Raw genomic sequence first — 27,732 nt, forward strand, 5'->3', positions numbered from 1 at the left:
CTGCTGCAAAAACCACTTTTTATAGATTTCATATTTCTGAATGAAACAAGATAGATGAGTACAAATGTAGGACAGGATTTCATTATATCCTTCAGGACTATTATAGTTTATGTCACTTTAATATTACATCTTTGAAACAGTCTTTTAATTTTTATATTTTCAAATCTTCCAATTTAACTTTGTTTAGTATATACTGTATATGTGTGTGTGTGTGTGTGTGTGTGTGTATTTTCGTTATTTTTGTACATCAGGTTAACAAAAATATATTTTTTAATTTATTATTATTATTTATTTATTTATTATTATTTTAATTTATTACTATAGTTATTTTATTTCAATATTACTTTGAATCAGTTTTTTATTTTTATATTTTCACATTTTTAACTTCCAATTTAACTTTGTTTAGTATATACTGTATGTGTGTGTATATGTGTGTGTGTGTGTATTTTAGTTATTTTTGTACATCAGGTTAACAAAAATATATTTTAATTTATTATTATTTTAATTTATTATTATAGGCTTTTATAATTTTAATATTACTTTGAATCAGTTTTTAATTTTTATATTTTCACATTTTTAACTTCCAATTTAACTTTGTTTAGTATATACTGTGTGTGTGTGTGTGTGTGTGTTTAAGTATTAGTTATTTTAGTACATCAGGTTAACAAAAAAATATTTATTTATTTTTAATTTTAGTTTAAGTTAACTAATAGTCCTGGTATTATAAAATAATTTCACAGGCAAAACAACATGACGAAATGTTTACTTTTGCCAGATTAGACCTGGAACATGCATTAAGGCAGTAAACAGGGTCAATTTTGATTTCAAGTTGACACACAAAACAGGAGGAGGAAAACATAATGACATGAAGCTCAGATCATAGTTGGTCTAAAATGCATAGGGTATTAAAAACTGGAATGACTAACCCCAAATTACTCTTTTCTGGATGACCAGCCAACTATTCACCCTTGTCCTAAGTCCAACCAAAGACCAAAAAAAACACATCCGTATCATTCACATTCTCCGTCCTGGGTAACTGAGCTGATTGCATCTGCTTATTTATGGAGACAATATAAAGCGAATGTCATTGGATTTAACTCTAAAAAAGCAGATTTATTTAAACCTTCCTGTTGTAATCTTGGCCCCGCACTGATCAATACAGGGCAAGACAAAGAGAAAGGCTTTTAACAGAGCGCAGCACTAAATCTAATGAGCTGCTCTCCGCGGCTGGCACATGTGCGGCTGAATTGGCAGATCTGTGAGGGAGATAAGAAGGTCCAGCCCTCTGGCATCATCTTTCTCTCCCTTCCACAACCCTGCAACGCAACATACACAAATGTCTATGACAAAAGCTTTTACTACCTGCTGGTCTAACCAACTTCTCAGGAACTTATGTATTCTTGAACCTTCAGTCACCACAAGATGCTGAGAATAGAAGCTTTGAGGGTTTATCAGGAGTTGGGATAGAAAACAATGTTTAAACATAACATGCATTAACATCTAGGGATGCAAAAAATATTAAATGTTTGCTGATACAAAGTCCATAATTATTCTGTTTCTTAAAATATAGAAGTGAATTTCATCATAATTACACAAAAATACAAACATATAAAATACACAAAATGGATATTAATTTTGAGATTTGCTAGAGAATACTTTCACTTTATTATTAAACAGATAAAAAAATAATGTAATGTATATATTTTTTAATTATAAAAACAAACTTAAAATAAGCAATAATTATTTTCATAGTATGAATACCTAGGTGTTTCTAATTATATGTGTGTGTGTGTGTGTGTGTGTGTGTGTGTGTATTTAAGTATTAGTTATTTTTGTACATCAGGTTAACAAAAATATATTTTTTAATTAATGCTTCAAGTGGATTCATGGATACACAGGTATTATGTCATTACAATATACAGCATGTAACTAAAACAAAACTAAAATGGAAACAAATTAAAACCATTAAAAAAACATTTCCTTTATTTTAAATAAAATACATGTATATAATATACCTGTATTTTATTTTATTTTATAGCTGGCCAAGGCAGCATTTAAATTTTTGTTTAACTTGATGTTCTAAAATAACTAAAACTGAACTAAAAACTATATAGGGACATGCATTCCTTATTTTCAAATGGCCACTTGAAATAAATATATTTCAGCACCTTCTTTTGCAGCTAAAATTTCACATTTTCTGACGAAAGTACTGTCAGAGGTTGCTAGGAAGTTTCTTACTGGTACAAAAAAATAATAATAAAATGGTCCCAAGAAATGGCTTGGGGCATGGAAGATGGCTTGGAACACACTAAAGTTTAATAGTTGAGTTAGTTGTTTTGAAGAAGCTAAGCAAATGCCACTATCCCTCAGCATGGCCATAATAAATGCCGTACATTCGTAGTCCTCTACATAGGCATCATTTATGACGTCTGGTCCGGGCTGATTAAACGTTATATGTGACTACGGCGGTTGAGTGTAGTTCCAGGGCTCAGTTAAATGCCCGGACTGAGCGTCAGGTACTGAAAGGAGTGTTTGTTTCAATCTGCAAGCATGTCATCCACTCTAAGACAAGCTGTCTTCTTTAATATCTCACCTCCGCCACGCTTGTCAGTCGGGATTTCCTGTTAGGACGCCTCTGTTTGACCTAAATACTTGACAACCGCGACGCACACATGAACGGAGCTGGAGAACGCCTAGTTCCGGCACCTTGACACTGCCTTCTTCAAAAGGAGGGGAAAAAAAAAAAGGAAAACAGGCCTGTGTTCATAATATCAATTATACACTGTATCATTATCCACAAGTCCCTTTCAGCAGGAGGATAAGCCAGCGCAGGCTTTTTGTACTGTCAGCGCCGAGCACTGTCGGCATGTAGAAACACGACTCACAGTCACCTTAAAGAGGACGAGCGGTCTGACAGGCAGAGCGCAGCGGAGCTGGAAAAAAAGTCCTCCATTACAAGCCGCTAATGCATAACAACACAGAGCATTACTGAGAGGCCATTTACAGTCCTGCATCCCATTAATCAGTGACCACTGGGAGAAAGAGCCACCAGCACCACAAACAATTGATCTCAAAGGGACGCTGTCTTTCAATTATGGTAATTAATTACGTCTTTTCTATTTGTTATCTGGTGGGTTGGACAGGGGCGACAGTGAAGAGAGAGCTCGAGTGTGTTGCAGCAGGAGACGACCGCTGGAGCGCCATCCTTCACTGTCACACTTCAGTGTCACAGTCATCGTGTTTGATTGGACGACGTCAAGCGCACGCTGAACGATGGTGGAGAATCTTCACATTCGCTGGTGGTAAACAAGCGGTTAAAGGGATAGTTCACCCAAAAATGAAAATTCTGTCATCGTTTACTCACCCACATATTTTCCCAAACTTATATGAATTTGTTTCTTCTGTTAAAGACAAAAGTAGATATTTTGAAGAATGTTGGTAATCAAACAGTTGCTGGTAGCCAATGATTCCCAAAGTATTTTTTTTTTCATACTATGGAAGTAAATGTCTACCAGCAACTATCTGGTTTAGGGCTGTCACTAAAGATTATTTTGGTAATCAAGAAATTGGTCAACTATTCTGATGATAAATTGAGTAATCAGATAATTAACATGGTAAAGGCTCCAGTGCGCATTTGTGTTTGCACTCTGGAAAGCGTCAAAAACGTGTTTTTGTAGCGTTGAGCAATGTAGCCAATCACAGACATGTCTGTTGATTTCTTGAACTCCTCTGATTGGCCATTCAGTTCAAGTTACTCCGAATTCACTCACATAAATGCCGGTGAAGTGAGTGAATTGAAGTGAGTGATGGCTTTTTAGTGATTATATGGATGCCCTTTTTGCTCGCTTTCTAGGCTACATATAATCCTAGGCTACGGAATTTAAATAAAATATAAGATTTTCGTGCTGCTAACAGGACCAATGACCACATACCATGTACATGCAGCAAAGTTTCATGACATAGGCTTACATCTTCAACCAAAAACAACCCTAAACCCTACCAAAACCCCCATCCACTCCAAATTGAACTCAAAAGTTGGCAGCCCTGTGATAACAGTTTGTGCGGAGCAGCATTTACTGTGAAGAGAGCCACTCTGTGATATTAAACCTATATTTTTATATATTTATTATATATATATATATTTATTTAATTGGATTGTAGCGTTTGTGAATTCACAATAGCATTATGCTTTATTATGATATTTAAATGGGATTAATATATCACGCAGCCTCAGAAAACGGTCTAATCATGCGTTCCATGGATTCTTGTCAGTGGAATGCGCCACTTCCGGTATTTTGCCGGTTACTCAAGGTTACTCATTACTCGAGGACTTTTTTGAAAAAATGAATACTAGAATTGAACCAAGTAATCGTGACAGCCCTAATCTGGTTACCAACATTCTTCAAAATATCATCTTTTGGGCTCAGAACAAAATTTTTTTAAATAGACTAACAGCCTTCTCAAAGTCAGTCAAGAGGTTGTCCTCAAAATCAGGCAAGTATGAAAACTGTTTTTATACAGTGGCCTCCACCTGTATGTCCATACACATCTCTCTATATAAAACCAATTCCATCACTTGACAGAGCACAAACCAAGGGCAACGAAGCACAAACTGATCCAACAGTAAGCCTAAAACACTTCTGAGGAGACAAAAAACAAACATCAAGTGGTTCAAACAGTCAAAGATTTGGTTTGATTCAGAAGATGTGGATTACAGTCTTTCGCACCTTATTATTGCAGTAATGACTCTTTGAGACAAACCGAATCATTTTAGCGTGCCTCATAACAGCGTCTCTCAAAGGGGACTCAACTTCCTGAGGAATATAATTGAGTTTGAGGCTTTTAATAGGCGCTGTAAATGAAGGAGCAACACTTGACAAGCGGCTTCACTCCAGCGCTGGCTCTGCTCTGTGTGACAGCTGCGCGTCTTCACCTCCTCATTACATACTTCATAATAATCACATAAATAATATCAACACATGCGCACACTCTGCCAGGCTCAGCCAGATCATAGAAAAAAAGCACACTTGTGTGAATGTAGCTTATGACTCAGCGAAACACACCTCTTAGCAAAGTTTGTTTTTGCCAAGTTTTTACTAAGTTAGATTATCACTGTTTACACCACCACAAATTGAATTTAAGACCAATTTTTATGCACCAATATACACTAGTTTGGATGAGTAAGATTTTTCTAAATAATACTTTTGATCAGCAAAGACATATGACTTGATCAAAAGAGATTACTTTTATTTCAAATAAATGCTGCTTTTTAACTTTGTTCATCAAAAATCCAGAAAAAAAGTATCACAGTTTCCACAAAAATATGAAGCAACACAACCATTTTTAACACTGATAATGTTTCTTGAATGCCAAATCAGCATATCACAATGATTTCTAAAGGATCATGTGACACTGAAGACTGTAGTAATGGCTGCTGAAAATTCAGCTTTACCGTCACAGGAATTCTATTCTGAAACATATTAAAATAGAAAAGAGTTATTTTAAATTGTAATAATATTTTACAATATTACAGTTATTATTACTGTGTTTTTGATCAAATAATACAGCCTTGATGACCCCAAATTTTGAACGCGAGTACATAATTTTTACTCAAAATTCACTCTACACTACTAACGTCTTAAGGCAAAAATAGCATCAGGGTTGATTCACCCTCCACACTCAGTCTCTCTCAGAGCAGCATGGATGCTGTAACAGATCCAGGACCCTCTAGAGACCTCGTGGAGTAGAGGAGGACTCTCACAGCAGCCCAAAGGCTCATGTGGCTATTTAAAGAGCGCTCAATTCTCTGTGATGTAGGAATCACTGCTAATAGAGATAATTCCTCGCATTGCCTGACCCACAAGGATCAGCCAGTTGGGATTTGACTTACCACACACACAGTCACACTATAGACACTGGTGGTTACTAGTTTACACCCTCTTAGCCACCTGTTAGTAGGTTTTTATTTACAATTACAGCCAAAACCATGTCTAAAGGCACAATACAAATACAATTTCTTACAATTAGCCTGATCACATGTCTTACTCTTGTTTACTTATAATATCATAACAATAGCCATGTTCCAAAACATACAGAATCCCTAAGAGGCCATGAATTATTATTATTACTCTTTCTTATTTTCTCATTTTCTCATTTTAACAACTTAATTTTCTCCTAACTGTAGACATACTGTAGACTAACCAAATGAAATTATACAATATGGGAATAAATAACAGGGAACTATAGCAAACACAAATATTAGGCAAAATAGCTCAACCTTACTTAGATTGAGCTATTTATTAGTAGTAAAAGATAGCTGTAAAACATTTCTCTTGGATCTCACTTTTGCACTGAGCATGTTGCAATGCATTCTGGGACTGCACCATCCATGATGCTGCTTTATACAATTTGGTCAGAACGAGCATAATGTTAAAACAGCCATTACACCAAAAACATGCCTATGTTTCTAGATGTTTAAGCATAGGGGCAATTAGCGATTACTAATTTCATCACATACAAAGCTGATGCTATTAAAATTCGTTCCATAAGGATTTTAGCTCAAGCTAATGTACGCCGTCTTTACACTTTGCTGCATCTAGTAAAAAAATAAATAAACATCCCGACATTCTGTGCACGTTGGCAGAACACAGAGAGAAAAGTCCATTCCAGCCATCATCAATCTTTTGATTACTTACACGCCAGCTCCCACACAGAAGCTCGCAGATGCCAGAGCCAGTTAATAATTCTATCCATTTTCAGAGGTAGACTCCATCATTTATTATGTTCTGTATCTATCTCATCAGCTGTCTAATAACTCTCATCATCATTGGCTAATGCCAGAGCCAGTATTCGGCCCAGATAAAGCACTTGGCTACACTGTTTGCTTTATTTACTTTTGTGAGCGTTGTAAAGGCTGACCAGCGGCTAATGAGTACTGCAGGGGGAGCGGTGGAGGTTACGGAGGGCAGGATCGTCCGTGATGCTGGCTAATATAGCGTTGACTTTAATCATTACCACTTATTCTGGTTGCATCTGGGAGGAACATTTTGCATGCGGTGATTCTATAATGTACTCGCAAGCTCTGAGAATATAAAGATTTTAAAGATCAGACTCAGCATATATTATGTGTGTCAGCTGCCAGGTACTCAAAGTCTGCTGCTGTCACATGAAAAGAGTGTAGAAACTTAGCTTCTGTCTGATATTATGAACCTGTGACCTCTGTGCAAGAGAGAAAAAGAGCAAAGGAGAAAGGAACAGGGTGATGGGGCATTTATGCCATGATTGACAGATTGAGGGGAAGTGAGGGTGTCTAGGGAGGAGAGCTGACCGATCTTGACATCTTTACGGTAAAATAAAGAAGCTGCAAGACTAATTTACCTTGATGGATGAAATTACTTAAAGCCACATGTTATTTTGTATCATTTTCATCCATTTTGAAATGACATCACAGCAATGACAACACATTAGACTTCACTCCAAATCTGGTCTCCTAGATTGGCCAAGCTGGTTTAGATGTTCATTTCTCATGGTTTAAGAGACATTTTGGGCACTTTTTAATGGAGACCAGCCAGCTAAACCAGATAAACACCAGCTTGGCCAGGTTGGGAGAACAACAAACTAGTTTTTGTTTAAGCTGTGCTTTTTTTCAGCAGGGAAATGACATTATAGAAAGAACACCACCACCTTACATCAAAGAAGTGAGCACCACACTATGTTGACATAACATTACATATTAGGTCATACTAAGCCTAGTATTCAAAACATACTAATTCTATGACCTTTTCCCCTTTCCACCCCTTCCAATATACAATCTATCTAAGCCATCTACATTGTTTACCAGCACACCAAATGTTTGTTGTCCTCAATATGCACACACAACCCTGCTCAGCACCACAATTTCTCATTCTAACATTTGTCAACATATGCTTTGGGAGCCACAAAATCCAATGACAGTATGAAATCTAACACTGATTGAAATTTCATACAGCTAATTTCCCAAAGGGTCTTTCCCTATTTGTCTGGATTTCCAACCAACAAACTGAAATTTAATAGTGCTTATAAAATTAGCATGAGTCCAGTTTATTATTCGAATGGTTTCAGTGATAAACACATGCAAACTGACAGATAATGGAAGTACAGCATCCATTAATTTAAAGCTGACATATAATGACAATTTGTGTGTGTGTATAGGCCTCTCTCTCTCTCTCTCTCTCTCTCTCTATATACAGTATATATATATATATATATATATATACACACACACAAACATATATAAAATAATTAAAAATAAAAATCACATTAGATATAAAATTATGTCTATTATAATGCAATGAGAGGCATTTTAAGCGTAAACTGCTAATCTTTATTATATAAATAAATACAAAGTAATATACATTATAACTAATAAATAAAACTATAGAAACATGTTAATTAGAAGATACAAAAATGTTATAACATAACAACTGTAATAATACACAGAACTACAGCAAGTATGGTTCCACTAAAAACAAAAAATGTATAAAATCCAAAAAAATTGCTTTTTCTAAAATGTTTTCCTTTAAAAAAAAATGTACTTATGTAATATGTAGTAATTATGTAGAATGTAATATTCCTTTAAAATAAATGCCATATGGTTTGATATTTTGGCATATAAAGAAAAGATCCATATATTTAAGAGTGTCTTAAGTGTATTTTGGGGGGGGGGGGAATACTGTATAGATATTTTCAAATATATTTCAAATGCATTTCTGCTTCGTTTCTTTGAATATCAAGTAAAGCTTTTCACGTAAAACCTTAACTGTGGGTGCGGTTTAAGGAACCAAAAATATGCTCTTCACAGTCTTTAGGTCCCGCTGCTCAGATGCCCTTCCAGAGAGCAGACTCATTTCCTCTTGCAGCCTCCAGCTCTGTTTCCCACCGGCTCTGCTAACCCCCCACAGCTCTGCAATTTCAAAATAAAGTGTCTTTTTAAGCAAGCGGGCTGTACTGCCTTTTCAACCTGTTCCAATGGAGAGCATCTCTTTAACAAAGCCCCATTGAGTGGCCACGTGGCACGCTTGCTAATACCACGATCACTTTCATTCCCCCGAACCTCTAAAACCCTCTTAAAAGCGCTCAGACGCAGACGCGCACGCACGCACGGCGGCACACTAAAACGAGAGGGAAAATATAAGCGGAAGCGTTTGCTAAATTGCTCCACTCCAAATGAGTCTGATGAACCGAGCCCTTTGATTGCATTTTCAAGCTCTGCATAAAATTTGTATGCCATTTTCTTTTAAAACGCATCCTCATTTACCACACTGTACCGGGAACATCAGTTAATCAGTGACGCCCATAACCAGTCCGCTATCTCCAAAGAAAAAGAAAAACAGCTTGGCAGAAAAAAAAAAAAATCCAAGAAGTGGTTGTGTGTGACACCGTGTAAAGGAAAATAAATGTTATGTGCACTCGTGTGTACGTGCAAGTGCGAGCGAGAGGGGGGTGTGATAAACGCTTGATGTGCCATCCACCTGCCGACCGTTCCCTCCTCCGTCTTTCAAAGGTGTGCGGTGCCCTTTAAGCACGGCTCGGTGGCTTATGAGACCGGTTTCAGGCCGTGTTTACCCGTCTGTCAGGCTCACTGATGCCTGGGTGTACAACGATAAGGAAAGGTTGCCGTTTAAAGCCTCAGCGAGCTTTGCAAAACAAACTGGCAGCAAATGTGCATATTAATTCAGACAGACAAAACAGGTCGGAGGAAATATAATGACAGTGACACAAACAAAGCAGGTGCTAAAATGATCCCATTTAGTCATTTAACAAAAGCCGGTGCGTTCGCACGGCTTTCAGCGGCTGCAGTCTTTTTCTCGCTATGCGTTTCTAACCATCTCATCATCTATTTCGCTGCCCGCTTTCCATATTCCCCTCTCTTCCATCGATGAGCGATGCATAAAATCTGGGAATATGATGAAGGAAGCTGCTTGTGAAATAACTGAACAACAAGATGAGATATTTCATTGAACAGGATGGAGCATCCATGTTAACAGAAAGTGTTTTGAGGAGACTAGAGATGGATGGCAAGATGGTATATATTGTAACTGTGTAAATTTGGAAAATGTTGGGGTTCAAACATTGTATGGATAAAATATATATATTTAATATGAGAAATATATATATATATATATATATATATATATATATCAGCTAAATGGGTGTCTTTTGGCAGTTAGCATATATATATATATATATATATATATATATACATATACACACTGTAGTGTTATATATATATATATATATATATATATATATATTTCTCATATTAAAATATATCTATTTTTGTCCATACAATGTTTGAACAACATTTTCAATATATATATATATATATATAGTGCTGGGCAACAATTAATCGCATCAAAATAAAAGTGTTTGTGTACATAATATATGTGTGTGTACTGTGTATATACATATATATATATATATACATACACACACAGACACACACACATTCATGTATATATTTAAAAAATATGTTATGTTAATATATTAAATATATTTATATATAATATAAACTATATGAATATATAAATATATACATGTAAATATTTTCTAAACATAAACTGTATGTGTGTGTCTTTACATATACATAATAAATATACACACACACACATATAATATGTACACAAAACCTTTGGATGCGTTTATATATATATATATATATATATATATAAATAAAAGAGTGACAAACAGTAAACTAAGTGAAAGTTTTAGGTGACTTTGACAGTGACTACTCAGTGTGAAAGGTCTTTAGTCTGTCCATCAACAAATGTAAACAAAGCCCTGTGCAACATATTTAAGACTATTTATGAAACTAATAAGAAGAAACAATGGATGAAATATATTTAATATGCACTAAATTATCCAAAAAGAGACGTTATTTGAAATATAAACATTTTTTGACTGAATTTCCAGCCCAAATTTGTCAGCTGTACAAGATACTGATATATAAACTTATGGAAAGTGTTATATAAGATTTTGGTCATAACACCCACCTGTGAGTATTGCAATGAAGAGAGCATTGCAAAATTTGTGATTTGCATTTTAGGAGGAGTGAAGTTCACTTAACTCTCTTTTTATGCATTTATTATTTTTTGAAAACTATTCCCAGCTAGCTGACAAAGTGATAACTCTACACTACTCCACCATCATCAAATAACAAGAAAATGATAATGCATTGGCAATTGTGACGAAAATATCCCCATGTGAACAGACGCTGGCTCATCGATCAATAGTCCATTAGCATTCGTTTCTCCGTTATCCCCCAGGCCTCACAAAAGTCGCTTCCCTCAGTTTATTCATCTCTCTGTCGTCCCCTGGACCCGCATAACTACAGATTAGCTCAGTCAGTAGGGCCTCCATTCTAACCGAAGCCATTGTGTGCAACCGCATTCACCCTGAGACCAGAGTCACCTTAACGAAAGCGCAAAATTAAAAAGGCGCTCGATCTCGCGGCGAGTCCTTGTGCTGACAAAAGCGGCGGAGTAGAATAAATTGCAGCCATGACGGAAAAACAGTCTGTGATATAAATATGAAAAAGAGCCTGATTTAATTTAGTGCTCATCTGCTAAGGGCTAGAAAAATGAAATGAAATTTGAGAGGCATAATTCATCAAACCAAGCAGCCTCCATTTCAGCGGTGTCAGAGCCTCTCGGAACAGGGCAAAAGAGAAACGTCTTCAAAGCTTCCAGAACCCATGGCATCAAACGTCGCAGGGAACGTGACTGCTTCATTAGCATTCCCGAGCACTTTTCCATGCTCGAATTAACATCGGCATAGTGAAATTACTGATTAAGCGATCTCGAGTGGTGGAGTTGTGACAAGTGCCGTTTGTTGGGCTGCTCTTCTGAGTGTTTCTGAGGAACTGGTGCTCTGTTTTAAAGTTACGCAGAGATAAGGGCGTCTCTCTTACCTCGTTGACATTGATGCCGTGTTTCCTCATGTACTCTCGATCGTTGACCTGACCGCCCTCCGCAAAGTCCATGGTTAGAATACGCTTGGTGGAAAAATCCCAGTGAATCTTCGGGATCTAGGAGAAAACAAAACAAAGAACATATTCTCAATATATTCTTTACAGAAGTAGGGTAAGCTGTGCCATGTCTTATTTCAGCTGTTCTAGCCAAATTAGATATACATCATTTTAAAGAGCCCCTATTATGCCATTTCGAACATTGACTTTCATGAAGTTGTATCTGAATGTAAACAATCTGCATAGCTGTAAAGCCAAAAGTGCACGGTAAATAAAGTTATCGTCTCCCAAAAGAAAGAATCGACTCTGAACAGCCTAAACGAGTCATCAATAAAAAATTCGAATCCCACTTCCGTGACAGCTACACGTCACAGGGTAACACATTTGCATAATGCTCGCCTATGTTCTACGATGGCTGGCAGAAAACAACTTGACCCCGCCCCCAAACACTGTAGCTTTTCCATGTCAAGAAGACGCTGTGAAAGTAAATTCGTTTTATTTTCACTTCCGAAATATTAGGCTACAAAGAATCGGTGGTTAAACTTTATTTTTTCCACTGTACCACAGCAGTACAACCCCATTCTTTTTTGAGTTCCTGTCATTTACTGATGACTGCTTCTCAAATCTCGCGGGATTCACAAAACGCTTGCTCTTGAAAGATGGCTCAGTACCCAGTTTATTTGGACCAGCTGGCTCCACTGTATCACAACCTGTAAGTATGATAAATAATAGATGTTTATATTTTCTATCGAGCATTAAAAATACGGAACTATGGCAATGGGCGTATCGTTTCTGACACGTGCTGTATGTATTAGACCAATCACAACAGACTGGGCCATCTGACTAATCAGAGCGGAGTATAGGCTCATGGAAAGGAAGGGTTTTAGGGAGAGAATCTTTGAACTGCTTCAAACTAATCGTTGGAAACTGACCTTGCATACATTTAAACATATTGTAGGAAATTTTTCAAACAATATTAGGAACTTTAAAAAAATGTCACAATAAGGGCAATAATAAATAATAATTCCTCAATAAAATGTAAAAAAATTCCTAAAGCACAGTCCCGTTCCCTTTTTTGTACTTCTATGAACAAGGCAAGAAAAAAGTAACATTCAGAACATTTCAAAGTAGTTAAACTGTTTTCAGTGAATTGTATTAGCATTTGATTAGTTCAGAGTGGTTTTTAGAGTGTTGCTATGTGGTTGCTAGGGAGTTGAGTGGTTTTATGCTATGTGTTTCCAAGGGTGTTATGAACGGTTAGAGGTTTGCTATACAGTTTATAGAGAGTTCGAAATGGTTTTAGAGTGTTGCAGTGTGGTTGCTAGGGAGCAGAGTATTTTTTTAAGCATTCCTGTTCCTAGGGCACAGGTTTTCAAACCCTGGGTCGCGAAACAAAACAAACAAAAGACAAAACGAAAGTAAGTGGCAGCCGACTCACAGTGGACTGCCGCATAACAAAACCAACAAGTAAAGTCCAAGGCCTGGTCCTCTTTCATCTTTCATTGGTTGCCAGGTCTGCAAAACAAAACCAGCCCAACTGCCAATCAAAACTTTTTTATTTAATTTTTTTTCCCTCCATGTGGGCTCCCTTCTGTCAAAACTGCATTCTGGGAAGATCGCTTTAACCCGTAGCCTAAAAACTATAAGTTCCTAGTGTGTTTTAAGTGTTTTTTTAGAGATGTGGTTTCTAAGGAGCTGAGTGTTTTAAGTGTTCATATGCAATTGATAGGGTGTTTTGAGTGTTTTGAGTGTTTGCTATGCGGTTTCTATGGTGTTCTGCTGGACACATTATGTTTGTTTTATGTTTGTTCAAATTTCTAAATCAGAGTATGAGCGAGAGAAGTAGTGATAATTTACTTATTAAACAGCATTAATGAACTAAAAACTGGAAAACAGTTATATACCATACTGTGAGCGAACAAGCATTATTAGCCATACCAAAATTGCCAATTTGTGACCTGGAATCGCTATCTGTACTTCCAGACAATGACATAGAGAAAATAAGATTCTCTGTGACGGATAATGCCAGATGCTCAGAATTAGCTATAATCTGCACATAAAGATCAAAGCAGCAGGCTTTCTTGATGCTTTAGATGACCTTCCTTTTCCATAAGACCTGTTCCTGAACATCTCTGCTTATCTGGTGCATCGCTCTACCAACTTGCTACTAATTAAAAACTTTCTCTACATAATGAGGAAGATTTCCTGTTTTTTTCTTTGATAATTTTCCTCCACCTGATACCAAGGCCTGGCTTTTGCCACCACCTCCGGCGACACACTTTCAGTGTAGTTCCCCTCCGCTCTCTTTATCAAACGAATGTCAACGATAAAAAATCCCTCCGTTACCACCATATAAACAGAGCCATTTTTCAGCTCAGTGTCTGCCTTGTGGAACAGCAAAACGCTCTGAACTGCCTGCGACTCCGCTGCACTGCCGCCGCCGCTGTATAATCACGCTTGTTTTACAGGGCGAGAGGCTGATGCAGAAAGCCGGGGATTTATTCCTGACATGGCGGCTTGTGCTCCGCTGTCAAACGTTTTGACAGAGCTAATAGTGTGCATTAGAGGCACAAATCTGCGGGTGTAAACCCAGGCAATTCTCATTACCCTGCAGGGCCAGCCAGGTCTCTTTGTTATTCATTAAAAATGAAAAGGGGACTTGCCTGGAAGCATTTGGCAGTTGTTATGACAGATTATTTACCTTGCAAAGTCTTCTTGCAGGGGAGAAATATGAGGGTAGTGTGATTCGCGGCGTCTAGCCGAAGCAGTGTGAAAAAGTGCAAATTGAAGACAGTACGGTGTTTTAGTAGGACTTGTGACTTGCTTCACTTGAAGGTTGACAAAATTCTCAGAATAAGATGTTGAAATGTCAAAACAGTCTGAGCTTTTTGTTTTGTAGTGCTGAAATCTGTTGAAATATGAGCTTTCACTCATATTTCATTGCATTCGTGCAGCGTTGAAGGGCACACTCCTCTTAGAATCATTCCAAACGAAAGTAAGCAACTGAATTGTTTCCTGAAGGCCGTTGACAAAGTAAAAATCATTGGTCACTTCAAGCAAGTAATTTTGCCATTTATGAACCTGGCTGGCAAAGTCCTCATGCTTTATTTTAAAACCTAAGGTCATTTAAGACACTAAGATCTTCGAATTTAAAAAGGTCAATTGTTGCTGTACACCAAAAGACTGTTAATGGGAAAAAATATTTACGCCACACTGAAAAACACTGTCACAAACCTTCAAAAACGTGAACTGCTTTAGCATGTCTGCTATTTTTTCAGCATTTCGTCCTTCATTGAGGAAGTCCAGCTCTAGAGGCATGTTCTTCTTGGCTTCTTCCACCAGCCACATAAAGGCAAAATCTGGAAACAACCAGTGGACAACCTGAAGGAGAATCTGAAAACAGACACACATTCAGTTATGCTCATTGATAGGATCTGATCAAGATTATTTTTTTAAATGGCACTGATAATTTATTTATATCATTTATTTTTATTTTATTATAATTTAAATAATTTATTTTATATTATTTATATATTTTTTGTTTTATTTAATTAGATTTTTCTGGCCTGACAAAACTATTTCATATAACATACATGCAATGGATAAAGTACAATCAATTAACCAGTTGCAAAATAAACCTCAAAAGAGTGATGCAGACTCTGACGGGAAGAAAAAAAGAAGTAAAAAAAAAGAAAGAAGTACTAAACAGCTTACCGTCTCTGGAAGGGGTATGCAAACTTGCACACCTTTATATTACACTGAAGCCCAGACTCTGAATAAGACCTGGCCGTAATAGACTAATTATGTGTGATACAAATGAAATTGTAGGTGCATGGACAAATGGCTATTTGCAATAAAATGAATGAATAAAACTGTTGGTTGAATGATGGATTCTATTTTTTAAGCACTAATGGGAGGTGAACAGGCCCCTAGACGGATCGAGCTATACATGGGCGTGTGACAATGACAGAGCGTGTGAATTAGGCATCAGAAGCCAGGCATCGGCAGCCCTGCTCCCTCGGTAATTACCTCCATCACAACAATGTCCTTGGAGCTTTGGCGCTGGACCTTGGGATGTTGTACCTTCACTGCCACCGTCCTCCCATCTGGAAGTACAGCTTTGTGGACCTGAGCGAGGGAGGCGGCCCCTTGAGGCTTTTCCTCAAACTGGATGAAAAGATCGCTGAGCTGAGGAGAGAATTTTATTTAAAGGTTAGAAAACTGGAAAGAGGCAGGAACTCTATCGTACAGGAATGCCGTAGGTGTTTTGACACTGAAAAACAAGCAGGCAGTCATTTAAATGGCACTTTTATCGAAAGAAAGTTGCAGTACACACATGGGCGAATTCAGGAAGCTAGTAAGATAGGAATTTGTACTGTGAGTTTAGCAGTTTTTGGCCATGTGTGCACTGTTCAAGGTTTAAAACAATTAATTAATGAAATCTGAAAGAACTTAAATTATTAATATTATTTAATACTTTTTTTTTTAAAGCAATCTTTGGCCAAAAATAATTCTAAATATATAGAGAATATTAAATAAATAAAAATATAAAACACTGTATATATAAAATTTTATTACTTACAGTACATATTATTTATAATACATTTACATATAATAAAATAAAAATGAAGTTTTTTTCTAAGAAAAAAAAAACACTATAAATAATATAGCACAGTTTTCAGGATTGTATACAAAAAACTATTAATATGTAATTTAAAAAAAATAAAAATTACATAATGCAACCGAAAACAGCAGGACAAAATCCTTCACCATCCAAATCAATAAATCAAAGCTGATACTTAATGTGTAATAAAATGATTTTAATGGCATGCCCAGTATCTAAACTTGAACAAATCAAATGTATTGGATGGTTCTTTCAAACATTTCCCCAAAAATGTGTTATACTAAATGTAAATAATTTCTACAAAGAAATATGATATTCAAAAAGGAACAAATCATTTAATTGCCAGTTCAGTTATAACAGCGGGGGAAATTATGTTGAGCAGGGTGTAAGCAGGGCATCTTGTAAATGCAGTTGGTGAAAAATAGCATGACTGATCAGTATGCCACTTTTTTCCTGTGATGCCAACTGCAATGAATATTCAACACAGACACAACAGGGGCAGTGGAAGGGGATGCCAAGAGGAAGTGACAAATTTCTCGTTTGTGTGTGCACAAGAGGAGTTAACCATAAATAAATACTCCAAAAGGAATATCAAGCTGTTCTGCACCAAAACGACATATTTCCAAATGCGTTTCACTGCTGCCGGAGAGACAAAAAGGATGTATGTGCTGTTAAAAACAAGAGTCGGAGGACCTTTCAACATTGAGTGCCAAGAAATCCAAGCTTTCACACAATTAACGTCACCTGGCAACCTCTACACAAACAAATGAGTGCAGCATATGAAGGTCAACTCAAATTCAGTTGTTCTTTTTATAGAGCAGTGTACTGAAACCAATGGTTATGGTTTGCAGACATTTTGGAAATCATAGACTCTTGACGCTCAGGAGATGAAATTATACTACAGAATTACCTAATTTTGTTCAATATATTCATGAATCATTCTTATATAAGGACGACCATGTAGTTAGTTCTATATGATGAGCTTAGTGAAAATCCAGAGAAAAGTCAAGGGAAATCAATGACAAATAAATAAAGTATTCTATACTACTAAATTATACATATATCTCAGTACTTAGAATTTTGTGTGCCTTTGATTTGCTGCTCAGCAATATGCACACAAAATCAACTATGAGCACTAGCCAGATCTCATGTTGTTAGCTAAATGTACTGCTTCTGAAGCCCGTCTAAAATCTGAAAATATTTGAGCTGTATAAATGGCAAGTTAATCTGCTTTAAAGGTCTTGTTTGTTCATAACGAGTCCAGAAATTGCCAGCTCCAATTTGGAAGCAGCCAAGAAAATAGAATGAGCGGCTCCGACACATCTGATGACTAAGTTAGTGGATTTTTATCATCATCCAGATTGGACTTCTGCCATCTGTGTCAGCAGAGCGGCATGGGGCGGACTAGAGGAACCTCCAGAGAGAAAGAGAGAGAGGCATGATGCCAGGGTCTGCCATCTCAGGTGAGGGACCATTGAGGAACAAACACTTCTCACCTTATGCATTCACCCAGAAATTTCCCCTGCAAATGGCTGTGATCTAGCCTGTTGACGTCTGGACGGCACCCAGGATAAGTATGAGTAACATGCAAAAGAACAGAGCATGAGGTAGCTGTGAATATCACATACAGAGTTTTGCTTCTATGAATATGAAACTCCTTTAGTGACACAAGCGGATAAAAATAGACTTTCTTTGTGTCATGATTAAGATTTGCCAGATCCTGGAAGAGATAACAACTCTAGAAATAAATGATATACAGAAAATTAGTACTTTTACTTGTGAAAACCTCTCATTGGCTTCTAAGTTAATCATAAAGTAAATTGCATTTACTTAAATCCAAAATCTAAAATTTAAGCTTATTATTCTTCTGAGACCTCGAATTTCAAGGCATATCCACTAATGTTGGCACAGACCTCCAGAATGTTCTGACTCAAGTTTCTAGATCTTTTCTTAACAAATTGAACTTACAAATTTCCTGCAGCAGACCTCTGAAAAAGCCCACATTCCCAAAGACTTTCATCCAAGGGTGTAACTTTTTCATTTATTGATTCCTATAGTGTATTCAAGCTACACCAAATATCCCTAGATGCTAGTAACACATATAAGCATGCTAAACATGATAAAAACAGAACAGCAACACCTAGCTATCAGTATGTTAAAATTCCTTACTAACATAAGAAAATATACTAAAAACATGCTGATATGTATTTTTGATGTGGTTTATGATAAAGTCTAATAATGGAGTCTGAGGTGGCCTAATATGTCGAGTTTTAATTGGTCTATCTGACCTTTCCTTATTAAAACCTTCAAGCTTTTGACATGCTAACATCAAAGTTTGCCATCACACTTCCCAACCCGAACACGTTCTATTAAGTTATCATTTCTATACACTAACTCCATATGGCCAGGTTTGGACTATTGGGATGAAGTCTAGCACAATTTGCAGCTTTTCCTTTCCAAGAAAGCCACCTTAGAAAATAATAGACTGTCTGACCATCATGTAAAATATGAAAAGACGGTTTGTTTTGTTTTTACTGTCTGGAGGCAGGTTTATCTAAAATAGCTTTTACAACAATAATAGACTAGCTCATTCAAATAACACAGCACAGCAGGTCAGTCCAAAATTGTACAGACAACACAGAAGAAATGTGCAGACTTTGTGATCCTGTCAGTCCAACAGTAAAAAGTACCAATTATTTCACAGGCAAATCTCGGTAAACAAAGCAAAATAAAACAAAATAAAACTGCTCCTGGATGTCTAGTTTATTTGCTACTAAGTGCCTCAAAACACTAGAAGTCACTAACCTGGCAAACTTTATGGACTTAATCGATTGCAGACCTTTGACTGTCCATCCTCAAATATGCACAGCAGCAGCCCAGAACCCTGTAACAGATTTGATCTTTTTTGCAGATGCAAAATGTTGCTTATCTGATTGATATTATTATTTTAACTCGCACATCAAACTTGCCACTATTGAGTGCAAAATGCATTATATAGTCTGTGAGCACCCTTATAGATACCTTATTCCAATATTCAAATAAATACTTAATTAACATAAATATACAGGTGCTGGTCATATAATTAGAATATCATCAAAAAGTTGATTTATTTCACTAATTCCATTCAAAAAGTGAAACTTGTATATTATATTCATTCATTACACACAGACTGATATATTTCAAATGTTTATTTCTTTTAATTTTGATGATTAGAGCTTACAGCTCATGAAAGTCAAAAATCAGTATCTCAAAATATTAGAATATTTACATTTGAGTTTGAATAAATGACCATCCCTACAGTATAAATTCTGGGTATCTCTTGTTCTTTGAAACCACAATAATGGGAAGACTGCTGACTTGGCAATGATCCAGAAGACGAACATTGACACCCTCCACAAAGAGGGTAAGTCACAGAAGGTCATTACTGAAAGGTGTGGCTATTTACAGAGTGCTGTATCAAAGCATATTAAATGCAAAGTTGACTGGAAGGAAGAATTTGGGTAGGAAAAGGTGCACAAGCAACAGGGATGACTGCAAGCTTGAGAATACAGTCAAGCAAAGCCGATTCAAACACTTGGGAGAGCTTCACAAGGAGAGAACTGAAGCTGGAGTCAGTGCATCAAGAGTCACCACGCTCAGGCGTCTTCAGGAAAAGGGCTACCAAGCCACTTCTGAACCAGAGACAACGTCAGAAGCATCTTACCTGGGCTGTGGAGAAAAAGAACTGGACTGTTGCTCAGTGGTCCAAAGTCCTTTTTTCAGATGAAAGTAAATTTTACATTTCATTTGGAAATCAAGGTCCCAGAGTCTGAAGGAAGAGTGGAGAGGCACAGAATCCATGTTGCTTGAAGTCCAGTGTGAAGTTTCCACAGTCAGTGATGATTTGGGCTGCCATGTCATCTGCTGGTGTCGGTCCACTGTGTTTTCTGAAGTCCACAGTCAACGCAGCCATCTACCAGGAAATTTTAGAGCACTTCACGCTTCCTTCTGTTGACGAGCTTTATGGAGATGCTGATTTCATTTTCCAGCAGGACTTGGCACCTGCCCACACTGCCAAAGGTACCAAAAGCTGGTTCAATGACCATGGTGTTACTGTGCTTGATTGGCCAGCAAACTCGCCTGACCTGAACCCCATAGAGTATCTGTGGGGTATTGTAAAGAGGAAGATGAGAGACACCAGACCCAACAATGCAGATGAGCTGAAGGCCACTATCAGAGCAACCTGGGCTCTCATAACACCTGAGCAGTGCCACAGACTGATCGACTCCATGCCACGCCGCATTGCTGCAGTAATTCAGGCAAAAGGAGCCCCAACTAAGTATTGAGTGCTGTACATGCTCATACTTCATACTCATTTTCATACTTTTCAGTTGGCCAAGATTTCTAAAAATCCTTTCTTTGTATTGGTCTTAAGTAATATTCTAATATTTTGAGATACTGATTTTTGACTTTCATGAGCTATAAGCTCTAATCATCAAAATTAAAAGAAATAAACATTTGAAATATATCAGTCTGTGTGTAATGAATGAATATAATATACAAGTTTCACTTTTTGAATGGAATTAGTGAAATAAATCAACTTTTTGATGATATTCTAATTATATGACCAGCACCTGTATATCTTATTATATACTGCATATTATATATCTTCTTATAAAACTTTTCAACTAGCATAAGTGGTCACAAGCCAGATGCTATGCCATATATTTGGCCTTCACATGTATAGCAAAACAATCAGTCCTCTTCAAAACAGTTTTACAGCAATACCAGCAGGTGGACAGGGTTGGTGTCACCCATCCAAACTCTGTTTTTTGTACACAGACAACCTGTCTGATTAGGCTAATGTGAACCTGACCATGGCTAGTTTCTCAGAGGGACCTTCCAGCGCTCCCGAGGCGCTTCTCCCACATACGACTAGCAATTGCCAGTGCATGAGTTATGCAACCATATCTCTGGGAAAGCTCTCATTACACCATAGCCATGCAGATGATTATTTTTTTCAGTGTATGATTCGACATATAGAACTTTTGACACAAAAATGGCTGATTTTTACCTTTATATTAAATTTATACTGAGATTATACACTATAGATAGCGTGTTGCTTTGTAAAAGGACAGTTTAACCATCATTCTATGATGTAAGAGTCAAGCAAGATATTGCATCACACACTGGGCCCCTGCTGAGTCACTTCTTTCTCATCTGTCATTCAAAGCCTGGAGGGGGTGGAGATAAGATAGGCTCCTCCTACCCCCAGCTCCATTCTTCTCACTGCGAGACAAGAATAATGGAAGCAATTAGCTACAGCAGAGGTCAAGATGGAATCCCTAGAGAGCTGTAGTCATTAGACTGGCCTGTCTCTTGTCATATGCAATATGCTCAGCCCACAGTACTACAACAGCGTTCGCTACAGGAGCCACTGTATCAAACCTCAATTGTGCGGTAATTCCCTCAGGATTTGCGTTTCAATATGTCCAGCATTGCACGCAAAGCACAGGTCTGGCATTTGTATTTTCGTACCATTTCGCCTCACTGTCCTTTCTCATTTTTGTCATTTTGTTTTTGCCGGAGCGTTCACGCAGTTGACCCAGTTTGTCCTTTCTGAAATTATCAGATAATCAGAGTTTTGTCTCTTTTTTCGTGCAAGCTTATCTAAAGCCACAGATGACTGGGAGCACAGATCAGCCAGTGCCTGCGATAACCTGATAGCACAGCGTGACCTCTGACCTCCCGCTGAGCAGCCGTAGCCATTATTGTGCCTCACTGTAATCACAGTCAGCTGAGACTGCCGCAGAGGGGATACACAAACAGAGGAGAAACAGGCATGAGCGGGCCTCAAAACAACTAAAGCCTGCCTACTGACTGACCAATGAGGCTGTGACATTCATTCAACTGTGAACAAATTTAGATGTGCAGACTAAAATAAAATAAAATAAATAAATAAATAAATTAAAATAAAAAATAAATATCAAATAAAAATGTCACATTTATTTAATAATTTTTACAATACAGTTTGTTCACAGCAGTTTTACAGGGATAAACAGGTAGATAATGATTCAATGATGCAAACAGAGTTCAATTCACCTGTAAAGCATGTCTGAAAGCTCTAAAAATACATTAAATTAAATTAAAAATAATAAAATATTATTGATCAAGGGAGTCTTGATCAATGACAAAAATAACTATATAATATAATATAAATATAATATAATATAATATAATATAATAAATATAATAGTAATCATTATTGCCTGTGGTAGGGTGTTCTGGGTGATTGATGTCATGGGGTTGCTACTAAGTTGCTATGTGTTTTTAGTCAGTTGTTGTTTCTAAAGAGTTCTAGATGGTTACTAGGTAGTTGCTTAGTTGACCAAGTCCCTAGGTATGGTTCAGTTCCCTGATTTAATTTATAAAATTTTCCACTCATTTATTGTACACCACGTGAAAACTTAATTTAAGGGCTTAGAAAAGTAATAACCTCAACCCCAGCAAACACCAGTAATAAAATTTTAAAATATGCTGTGTGCATTAGCTTTAAATTTAGTTTTAGCTTTAGATTTTGATAAACTGCACACCAACCACACTGAAACTAATAGCATAAGCAAAAAGATCAATCGTATGTAAATGTGAGTTTGTGAAACATTTGGAATTAAGCAGATTTCTGCATGAATACTTCCTAATAAATATAAGGGGTTTACAAATGTATGTGTACGTGTGTGTCTAAAAGCTATAAATACCTTAGATATCTTAGATGGCTCAAAGATAACTCACAATATCTGCATTTAGACACATTCTGACAACATGCACTGAATCAAATGAAGAGAAGCCTTGCTCACAGTATTTACTCCAGATAAATCCAGTAGTTTTCTTCTGCAGCAAAGCCCATTAACATTTTTATAACTTAGTTTTCTTTTAGAGAAATCCTTTCTTTGCGGACCTTTATTATTCATCCTCCAGAGAATGGTGATCTTATCTTAATTACAAAAATACAAAAACTTCACTAATAATAAAATGCCAACAGCTGAGCATTCCTGTTTAAATGCAAACTAAATTAATTTTCCAAACTTTGAAATGACTTTGAAACACATTATTGATGAAGGGGTGAATTGAACAACATAAAAAATAACAAGGATTTAAAAAAAAAAAAAAAAAGGTTGGAAAAGGTTCAAAAGATTGGGGTCAGTAAGGGTTTTTTTTTTTTTTTTTGGACAAAAAGGAACACTTTTATTCATCAAGGATGCATTAAATTGATCAACTGACACTAAAGACATTTATAATGTTGCAAAAGATTTCTACATCAAATAAATGGTGCTCTTTTATCTGAGAATTCTGAAAATAATGTATTATGGTTTTCAACAAACATTTCTTAAGCACCTAATCAGCATTAAAATGATCAAGGATCATGTGACACTGAAGACTGAAGCAATGGATTCATTCATCTTCCTTCAAACTTACTGGATTGCAGATTCAAGAGAATGACATTTTAGTGTTAACCTGTCCGGGGAGAAATGAACTTATTTACTCTGTGACTTTATCATTAAACTAACTGAGGTGATCAAGATACACAAGATGAAAGTCAACTCGACTCAGGACTGAATTTGTGCTCTCTGAGGGGGATGTACTCTAAAGAAGCACAAGGCAACATTTCGCGTTTGTCACCTTGTCTTCTCCCCCCTGCCCGCTGTCACAATCCACAAATAAAGAGCAACAAACCACTTACATTCTTCCCTTGCCATTGCCTGTACTTTTGTGAAATTATAGGGGAAGCAACAAAGGCAAAGGAGCTGTCTCCCACGCTGAGCTCCGCTGGAGACAGGGCAGCAGGAACTGTGCGTGCCATTTTTTGTCCTGAAATCATAGAATGTTCCCAGGCAGGCAGAGCTGCAGATTCAGCCCTTTTCCTGAGATCTTCAGGGTCAGCATCCCAGCTCTTCAAGACAGAGAAACTGTGGGGGTCACGGACGATACCAAAGCATTTTAAACGAGTGACGCCTCACAGTCTGTCCCGCCAGCACACACGCTCATCACACACACTCGGCAGTGTGTCAGACACACAGTCGCTCGGCAGTCCACCCATAAAACTTTAGAAATCACTTCCATCAGCTCAAAATTTCTCTAGCTACTTGAGTTCTGATAAAACACCAAATTTGACAGAGTAAGAGCACAGAAGCACGAACACATGGGAATGGGTGGCAAATAAATGTGCATCTTAAGTGCTCGTTATAAATTGTCAAAACTTAATTTGTTTTAAAGTTTGGTAACACTTTAATATAGGAAATTCTCACTATTAAGTAGCTGCTCATTATCATGCCTATTAATGCCTATTAATAACATACTGCTGTTTATTAGTACCTATAAAGCACATATTCTGCATGACCATACTCTACATCCCAATACCTAAACTTAATAACAACCTTACTAACTATTAATAAGCAGCAAATTAGTAGCTTATTGAAGCAAAAGTCATAGTTAATGGTTTGTTAATAGTGAGAATTGGACCTTTAAATAATAGAATAAACCAGTTTCCAAAAGTTTCTCTCTCACTTACTTAAAATTATCTTAAGCTTTAAACTAATGAAATAACAATGAACAATGCTTACAGAAAACAGAATCTGATCATCTAGATTAATATTATTTTTTGTATACATATTAATCCATTTTGTAACACTTTAAATTACATTCATGTACAAAAAGGTGGACAAGGGACAGAAAAATTATAAATTAACATTAACCTAGATTAATAAATACAGTTGAAATGTTCTTAATTGTTAGTTTATGATACTTAAAGTATTAACTATTATTATATGCTAGGTTACCAGTGGTAAACCAATATATTAGGTGGATTATTGGATTAAGTGGTTAATTCATTGGACAAAATCTTCCATTTTTGAATGAGTACATAATCATGAGGGCATAATCACTAGTGGTAATTAGATATATCAGGGAAATGGATTAACACGCCAGTATTCACCATTTTAAAATGATCAACATTGCACCTAGAGGTAAACCAATATATCCAAACTGATGTCATTATTATTCATAAGTATTCATATGTAACATTTACACTTAAAGTACCGTTTAAAAGTCTTGGGCTGAAGATTGTTAGATTGATGTTTTTGAAAAAAATAAAGCTTAAAAATACATTAAAAAGACACATTTTAAAATATTATAATAAAGTTAAAATTGTCTTGTATTTTAATATATTTTAAGTTCAAAATAACAATATTTATTTAAATCTATAGAAATATAAAATACATAAATAATTTTAGTAGCAATATGCTACTACATAGATATTTTAACATCAAATTAAGTAAATCACTACACATTTTATTTATATCAATCTATTAGCTACATAAAAAAAAATCATTATTCTATGAATCTAGAAGGGTTTGCAAACATTTGTACACCTGTTGTAAAAAAAAGTTGTTTATTATGCAAAATGCTTACTTTTTCAGTATTATCAATATATAAATTGATTAGAGCTGTCACGATTCCTCAAATAAATTAGAGTACTTGGTTATATAAAAACAAAAAAAACAACAACAAAAAATCGATTACATTTTGCCCATGTCGATTAACCGGCAAAATACCAGAAGTGGTGCATTCCACAGATGAGAATTCATTGAAAAGCATTATTAGACCATTTACTAAGGCTGCATAAAATTATTAAAACCATTTCAAAAACTTAATAAAGCAAAGTGCTCTTGATAATTCAGTTTGATTTCATTTGAAGTTATGATTATAGTTTTATTACATTATGTATTTAAACTGTTTTGTTCAATAAAAACATACGATTACTTACATTTGATATTTAATTTGACCCAATTACTACTGCCTCACTGATATCTTTTTTTTTAAAGTAATTTTAAAGTCTATTGTTTAAAGTCTAAGGTCTATTTTTAATACCAGACAAAAATGATCTGATTACTTGATTAATCGTCAGAATAATCAACCAATTACTCAATTTTCAAAATAACTGTTAGTGACAGCCCTAAAAAGGACTTTTCAGTTCTATACAAACAGTATGTGTGTTAGAACTAGACATAATCGGATAATCAGACATAATCGGATATAATATCGGTTTTGTAATATCGGATTCACCGATAAACGCAGCCATCTTGTGGGTGTTTTGAGAATTGCCCACAGGATCGCCAGCGCGTCTGAGGGGAGACAAGACAACTACAACAGCGTGCACAGGTACTTGATTTCCTGTAGTTAGTAAACTTTATTAACATAACAGCCATTAATGCACAAATTAGATGTATTACATAAATGCCTGATATGCAGTTTATGCAGCTTGGCTCTAAGAAAGAGAGACGAACTCACGGAGTCACTTAAGATAATTCGTCAGTCTGTCCAAATAAAGACGTAACTTTCCCTGAATTAAATAATATGCAGCCATGAATGAGTGCATGTTGGAAATAAAAGTGCTGAATTTAATTCTCTCTGTTGTATATTTGCTCATCATTAGTCTCGTGAAACCGCTTCATATTGCTGTTCACTCAGTGGGTTGATGCTCAGGAAATGCTCCAGCACGGCCACCGCATGTAACTTTGAACAAGATTCACTTGTTTAAAACATGCTAAATTATATTAACATTTACTATATAACCATTATTTTGCTAATACACATCTAAATAAATACATCTCTATGGAAATTAATTATTTATCTCCATGAGTGATCGCAATTTGAGTAGGCTATAGTTCTGTGTAAATGCACAGATAAACTGCACTGACAGCAGGCATTTCATAATCTAGAATGACAAAACATATTAATAATTCTGATATAACATACCAGTTAAGAAATGCAATAAAATACGATGTTTTGTTTGTTATATTTCAATATTCCAGAGAATATTATTCAGTGAATTAACATTATCCAGTGAATTATTCTTCACTCTTTAGCCTATTAATCAGCTTATAAACCTAAAACTGTAGTTCAAAATGAAGTTATGACTCCTGTCCTTTATTTATTTTCTCCATTTGAAAACATTAGACATTCTACATTTATTTTGCTTATTGTTAATATCAGTGTTGCCGCTGATGCTTTTTATAAATAAAATGTTTTTATTGTTGTAATATGAAGATTAAATTTAACATGAAAGACT

General features: G+C 36.1%; 1 protein-coding gene across 2 annotated transcripts in view; it reads right to left on the minus strand.

Moving 5' to 3' along the window:
• The window catches only part of adck1 (aarF domain containing kinase 1), a 119,351-nt gene that overhangs the window by 35,545 nt on the left and 56,074 nt on the right, over positions 1-27,732 (minus strand). For both annotated transcript variants that reach the window (XM_058749203.1, XM_058749202.1), the window contains 3 exons: positions 16,034-16,192; positions 15,239-15,397; positions 11,948-12,064 (listed from right to left, as the gene is read on the minus strand). In XM_058749203.1, the coding sequence (XP_058605186.1) occupies positions 11,948-12,064; positions 15,239-15,397; positions 16,034-16,192 (435 nt within the window). The remainder of the gene's footprint in view (positions 1-11,947; positions 12,065-15,238; positions 15,398-16,033; positions 16,193-27,732) is intronic.

Source organism: Onychostoma macrolepis, chromosome 17, assembly GCF_012432095.1.
Source record: "Onychostoma macrolepis isolate SWU-2019 chromosome 17, ASM1243209v1, whole genome shotgun sequence".
NCBI lineage: Eukaryota > Metazoa > Chordata > Actinopteri > Cypriniformes > Cyprinidae > Onychostoma > Onychostoma macrolepis.